This window comes from Chrysochloris asiatica, unplaced genomic scaffold, assembly GCF_000296735.1.
Source record: "Chrysochloris asiatica unplaced genomic scaffold, ChrAsi1.0 scaffold00002, whole genome shotgun sequence".
Taxonomy (NCBI): domain Eukaryota; kingdom Metazoa; phylum Chordata; class Mammalia; order Afrosoricida; family Chrysochloridae; genus Chrysochloris; species Chrysochloris asiatica.
The window spans coordinates 31083018-31090189 of NW_006408520.1; the positions used below are offsets into that span (position 1 = coordinate 31083018).

Here is a 7172-nt window from a genome sequence, read left to right on the forward strand (position 1 = left end):
AGCCTTTGTATAAATAGCAAAAAATAAAGCCAAATTCAAATGAAACTAAGCTCACTGCCACAGAGTCAATTCTGACTCATTATGACCCTGTGTAGGGTTTCTGAAGGAACCCTGGTAGCATAGTGGATTATGAGTTGGGCTGCTAACCACAAGATCAGTAGTTCAAATCTACCAGTCACTCTGCAGGAGAAAGATGAGACCTTCTGCTCCTGTAAAGATTTACAGCCTCAGAAATACTATACAGGGCCACTACTAGTCTCAACTGGCACATAACCATGACCACCATAGGGTTTCTGAGGCTGTAAATCTTTTCAAAAGCAGAAAGCCTTATCATTCTCCCATGAAGGAGCTAGTAGATTTTAACTGTCAACCTTGTAGTTGGCAGTCCAGTGCTTATCCTACAATGCTACCAGGGCTCCAAAAGTCAAAATGTTTTTTTTTAATTGTTAAGTGCCGTTGAGTCTGTTCCAATTCATAGAGACCCTGTGTAGGGGTTCCCAGGACTGTTGGTGGGATTGAACTGCTGACCTTGTGGTTCTCATTCCAGTGCAGATCCTATAGTACCACATTAGCACAATACCTTAGTAATCATTCTATTATTATTTTATTATTATTTTTTTTTGATGAGTTGATTCTAATACATGAAAATCCCATGTGTTTCAGAGTAGAACTGTTCAAAGGGCTTTCAATTGCTGTGAACTTTCAGAAGTAGAATACCAGGTCTTTCTTCTGTGGTACCTCTGGATGCCACAGAACCTGAATCACCAACATTTTGGTTGGTATCACCCAGGAACTCCTAATAGTTCAATAGACCTATATAGAGTATTCATGCTAATTGCTAACACAGCATAAATAAATTAATGCTTCAGTAATTCATTCAATCTTTACTCAGACAATAAAAGCTAATTTAATTAGCAAATGAAACAGTTGATGCTGAATGTTTATTTAATAAAATAGATGGCAATATTTCTGATAGCAGTGTTAAATGTTCTGACCCTTGGGAATATGTTTATTCCCAGTCAATTCCAGCTCCTGGAATATATAATCATATTGCAAACATATTTGTAAGCAGTGTCCAGAAGAATGAGACTCATAAAACGTACCGCCATGCTTCCAGATTTATCAAGTACTAAACACACAATTCGTTGTCCAATCTGTAGTAATGAGAAGGTGGGACTGGGAGGCTGTGCAGTCATAGGAGTGGTTTTCTTAAAATCCTCAGAATCACTGATTACTTCCCATGTGCTCCGGAGATTACATTTTTTATTTTGCTTGTTTGGGGCTTCTTTGTTGTGATTTTTTTCTGTACAGAATTCGACCACCTGTAATTGTGAATAAAATGATAGAGATAACAGTAAACCACTAGCTAAAATCTTTATTAGCTTGATTTAAAGGTATTTAAAACTCACATTTAAAATATTTTAACCCCTTTGTTCTTCTCCCTAGTCTACTCTTCTAATCTATAACCTTGACTGAATCCATACTCAGAGTGCAGAGCATTGCTGAGGAAAATGAGAGTCATAATTCACAGAGATCCAATCAGCACCATGTCCTCGGCTTACTGGATCCTTAGTGCACCTCAGCAATCCATCTACCACCTCCAAGAGGCTTCTTTCCTATTACTCGAATTGGCCGTTAGTCTTCAATGGCATAACCATTCTCTTCAAGCCACCCACATCCTAGGATCCTTCTCTTGATACCATTTTATTTTTCCATTCTTTCACCACCAAATTTCACTTCCTCACTTACCACTCAGTTACCAAACTGCTATAGTCCACTCTTCAACACCCAACATTCTAGTTCTCATAAAATTTGTATGTCCCACAGACACTTGAAACTCCATGCGTTCATAATTGAACCCATCAACTTTTCTTCAACTCGGTTTCTCCTCCTCATGTATTTCCTTGCCTGATAAATGTCCCTATAATCCACACACTCACCCAGATCCTGTCCCCTAATACTACCCTGGAAAATAACAAAGATCAATAAATTTCACCCTTTTTCCAGTCCACCGTCTTTCTCCATCTCTGATGGAATCTCCATCATTCAAGCTCTCATACTTTCTCTCTTGGTCGGTTACAGTTACCCATCTTGTTTCCCTCTTAATGACCTTCCATCTTATACCTGTTCTCACCACCCTTTGGTGACTAATGATTGCTCACACACTAAAATCCAGACTCTCTCACATAGACAAGATCAACCTCTGAGATCTGAATTTTACTTTCTTGTTCACCCTTACTCTGAATGTGTATTCCAGCTCTCTAAATTTCCAACATTTGTCTGACTGTTTTATATCTGCATTTTTGCTCACTAGCCCCACATTGCCAAGAAATGCCTCTTTCTCTACCTTCTTCGTTGTGAAATTTACTTTCCTGTTTCAGCTCCATAGGCACTTTTTATGCATGCCCATGATCATCACAGCATTATTCACAACAGCAAAAAGATGAGAATTACCTGTGCTTATCAGTGGATATATGTATAAACAAATTTGGTACATGCACACAATAGAATGCTCTGAAACGTTAAGAATGATGCCAAATCTTAGAAATACCGGATAAGATGGATGAACTTAGAGAGGACATTATGCTGAGTGAAATTAGACCATCACAAAAGGATAAATATTGTTTGAGTCCACTACTGTAAAAAGTCAAGAAAAGGTTTACACACAGAAGAATCATTCTATGAATGTTACCAAGGGTAGGAGGGGAAGAAAGGGTGAATCACTGGCTAAAGGGTAGACACATTAACTTGGGTGAAGGGAAAGGCAATATACAACAAGGGGGCCTCCTTTAGCACTAAATGATGAAGGCAACGGGAAATAATGGGAAAATCACAAGCGTTAAATATTTTTTTCCCCTTTCTTCTCCTCCCCCCCAGGTTTGTCAATCAATCCTTTGTGTCCTCACAGTACTCTATAGAGACTCAGATAAGGTCCTTTTAATCTTGTAGTACACTTTTTGAGCTATAAATCCAACTATGGCAGAAACCATTCCCATTACATTTTATATCCTTAAAACTTAGCCCAGTGTTTGACACACATAAAAGCATAAAAGCTCAATATACTTTTTCAGTTAAAACTTAACCTGACTTCACCTCAGTAGTTTTTTTTTAATCTATAAAATATGGGTAATTATTGTGCAAACTTAAATGACATTATATGCAATATGGCCAATAAATGCTGGATACTTTCTCTTCCTTAGTAATTTATAGGGAATTGTAAAAAGAGGAACAATGTACAAAGAAGGTAGGTTAAATCATTTTTAATTATTCAATTTAAGATCCCATGTACTAACGGTTCTAAACCCTAAATATTGAAGGAAATCATCAGTATGAAACACTTGTTCATTTCGGGTCATTTATTTGGGTACCATTTTCATATATCAATATGGGCCACTGTTTAGGAAGGGAATTTGAAAAACTTCTGTGTAATCTCTAAACAGACGTTCCCAAACCAAACTCTAAGACGATTCATATCACATTGATGCAACTTTTTCAAATTATTTCACCCTCTGCTCCAAAAGGTAAACATAATTTTATGTCAAGAAACTGGAAGATCAGAGGAACTCCCTACTAAAGTCATTTAACAGACATTTTTAATCTTATTTCGTGCAAATTAGCTGAGATACATTTATTTGGTATTAATATGGATAATTAAGTCAAACTCACTTTATGACCAGTTGGTCATAAACAAAACCATTTATAAACTATTTTAAAAAATGATTTAAAGCTGTTATGTTGTTGTTGTTCGGTGCTGTTGAGTCAATTCTGACTCATAGCGATCCTGTATAGGGTTTCTGAGGAGCAGTTGGTGAGCTTGAACCAACGACCTTGTGGTTCAAAACAATATTGCAGTCCAGTGCGTTAACTGGCAGTGTCACCCCAGAACTCTCAAGCTATTATGTTGTTGTTGTGAAGTGCCATCAAATCAATTCTGACCTATGTAGGGTTTCCAAGGAGCAGTTGGTGAGCTTGAACCAACGACCTTGTAATTCAAACGACATTGCAGTCTGACACATTAGCCCACAGTGTCACACCAGAACTCCTCAAGCTATTATAACTATGTATAAATTCCCTAAGGATACCAACACTCTAAAAAAGTCAGAACATTTCAGTTAACACCAAAAACAAATAGGTGAGCTGGAAAGAGCTCTCTGAAAATTAAATTGATAATGTCCTTATTGATAGTCTTAATAAAAATACCTAAACCTTTGATAAATTTCTTTTTACCTAAGGATTTTTGTACTTGTATGACTTCAAGGATACTCAAAATAGTTCTAAGTATTGATACTAAAAGCAAGTGTGAGGGACAAGAGGGAGATAGAAGATGGGCCTAAGGGGGAGGGGTCAGAGGAAGATAAGACTTTATCCCTACTTCTCCATTTTAGCTTGTTTCACAGTCAGCTGCCCACTATAGGTTCCCTAAAATGTCAGAGCACTGGGGGAAAATCTTATAAATTCACAAGAGTCTAGGCAAACTCAAATATACAAAAAGAATAAGATACTTACAGAATTAATACTTTGTGAAAACATTATGGAAGCTTTCTCAGTCTGCTGTTTGTTAGGTACGAATTCGCACTCTTTTTCGTACATCCCTGTTCCTTTGTCTGGTCTACAGGCTTTGGTGATGCAGCTGCCTCCCTGACACTTAGTGATTACATTTTTACCAGTAATAGCTCCAGAACACCTGAAAATAAATGAAAATTGGCTCTTTAGGTAGGTAATGAAGATACTTCAAAAGGTTAGACTCTCTGCTTTGTTTCTGACAGATGGTCTTGTCTATGATTTCCACTCATCAATTCAAGAAGCAAATACATACCCTTCAAAATGAAAAGTATGTTCTCAACAGAGTCATTTGTGTTTTTTGGAAAGTATCTGAGGTATTCCCAGAATGGTATTTGGATTTGTGTCTCTGCTGTAGCAGAAAAGCTATGTCTGGTTTATAAATGGTGTAGATTTAATATGGATGCGACACTGCAGGATAATGCACTGGACCACAAGGTCAGTTTGAGCAAAATCAGCAGTTCAAATGTACCAGCTGCTGCTCAGAAATGTTGTACAGGGTCACTATGATTCAGAACCGACTTGACAGCACTTACAACAACACCAACAAGAGTCCTCAGTCATCTGCTAATCCATGTCCCTCATTCCTGACAAAACAGGAGCCCTCTTTTGTGGACTTCTACTTGTCCCCTTCCACACACTTATTAGTTTAGTCCATTGTTTTTGCATAGTCCTTGTAATGTTCCTATTACTGTTGTCCACTTGAGTCCAACTCATAGTGACCCATGTGTGTTCATAGGTTTTCAAATTTGTTTCCTTAAGTTTTATTTTACAGGTTTTGTTGCTATTATAAATGGACTATTTTCCCAACCCCTATATCTAAATTTTTAATTCTACTTTTTCTTTTCTTTTTAGTATATAACCAACACATGAGCACTAGGAGGCTTTCCGATCCCCAAAAGATTTATAACCTTGAAAACCCTATACAGGGTCACTAGGAGTCAGAACCAACTCCACAGCACATAACCACTACCACCACCATAGAGAATTTGGAAAATAGCAAAAAAAAAGAAAAAGAGACAGAGAGAAAATAAAAGTATAAAAATAAAAGAAATCATATCCCACCATTAGAAATAAACTATTGTTAACATGTTTAGAGGAGTCCTGATGTGACGCTGCAAGTTATTGTACTAGAATGCAAGTTGGTTTGAACCACAAGGTCAGCTGCTCCTACAAAACCCTATACAGAGTCACTATGAGTTGAACTGACTTGAAGGCACTTCACAACAACAACATGCTTAGATGGATTTCCTTCTCCCTCTGTGTATCAAAACGGTATTGCACATGCAGTTTTGTTTTCTTTTTTAAAAAAATATACTTAGCATATTGTTAGGAAGCTCTGGTAATGTAGTGGTTACTTATTGGGCTGCTAATTTCATGGTCAGCAGTTTGAAACCACTAGCTACTCCATGGGAGAAACATGAGGCTTTCTGCTTCCGTAAAGATTTACAATCTTGGAAATCCCTTACAAGGTCGGTATGGAGGGGAACCGACTCCACAGCACATAACCAGCACTACCACCCCCAGGATGTTTGTAAGTGGCATCAGTCTATGGCCCTGTATAGGGTTTCCAAGTGGCTGGTGGGTTTGGACTGCCAACCTAGTGGTTACTAGTGCAATGTTTATCTCATAGTGTCACACCAGGACTCCATTGAGTTGTTGTTAAGTTTGTGGAGTCAGTTCCGACTCATAAGAACCCTCTGTAGAGTTTTTTCAAGGAGTGTCTGGTGAGCTTGAACTGCCGACCTTGTGGTCCAAACTGACTTTGTAGTCCAGCACATTAACCCAGAGCGCCACACCAGGACTCCTCCACTTAGTATGGTGGTAGTAGTTACATGCAGTGGAGTCGGTGCCAGACTCACAGCAACTCTGCATAGGGTTTCTGAGACTGCAAATCTTTACGGGAGCAGAAAGCCTCTTTCTCCCACGGAAAAGCTGGTAGTTTCAACCTGCTAACCCTGAGTTTAGCAGCCAGATTCAGAGCTCCTTCCAGTTAGTATAATAGTATGTTAAAAATTAAGTGGCGGAGTCTTGGTGTGGTGCTGTGGGTTAATGCACTGGACTGTAAAGTCCACTTTGAACTGGGAGGCCTGTGGTTCAAGTTCTAGCTGCTCCTTGGAAAACCTATACAGGGTTGCTATGAGTCGGAATCCGACTCGATGGCATTTAACAACAACAACAATATTAAAAATTTAGTAATAATAAAAACAATACATTATTTAATATTCTTTCAAACAAGATATTAACAAATTTATCATTTCTTTTTGATCCTGTAATGTAATTTTAGCTTCACTTATTTGTTTTACTCTTCCCCCAACTTATCAGTACTAGAAGTAACTCTTCAATGAATAAACAAAATAAATAAAAATTTGACTACAGTTTTAAGTGATCAGATTAAAAAGTTTGAACATTAAAGTTCAAACATTCAAAAGTTTGAACATTGATACAGCTTGTCCACTCATTTTCTTAGAATGGGTTAAATATGAAATTATTGGCTCAAAAAGTATAAAAGAAAATTAGAGATTGGATGGCTGGTTGTTTGGTGTTATGTGCCGTGGAGCTGGTTCCTACTCCTAATGACCCTGAATAAGATTTCTGAAGCTGTAAATCTT

At 37.8% G+C, this 7172-nt stretch overlaps 1 protein-coding gene across 1 annotated transcript in view; it reads right to left on the minus strand.

Moving 5' to 3' along the window:
- The window catches only part of CLCA1 (chloride channel accessory 1), a 42427-nt gene that overhangs the window by 18735 nt on the left and 16520 nt on the right, over window positions 1–7172 (minus strand). Inside the window, exons 5-6 of the mRNA XM_006830989.1 lie at window positions 4507–4684; window positions 1104–1322 (exon numbers count right to left, since the gene is read on the minus strand). Of these exons, the coding sequence (XP_006831052.1) occupies window positions 1104–1322; window positions 4507–4684 (397 nt within the window). The remainder of the gene's footprint in view (window positions 1–1103; window positions 1323–4506; window positions 4685–7172) is intronic.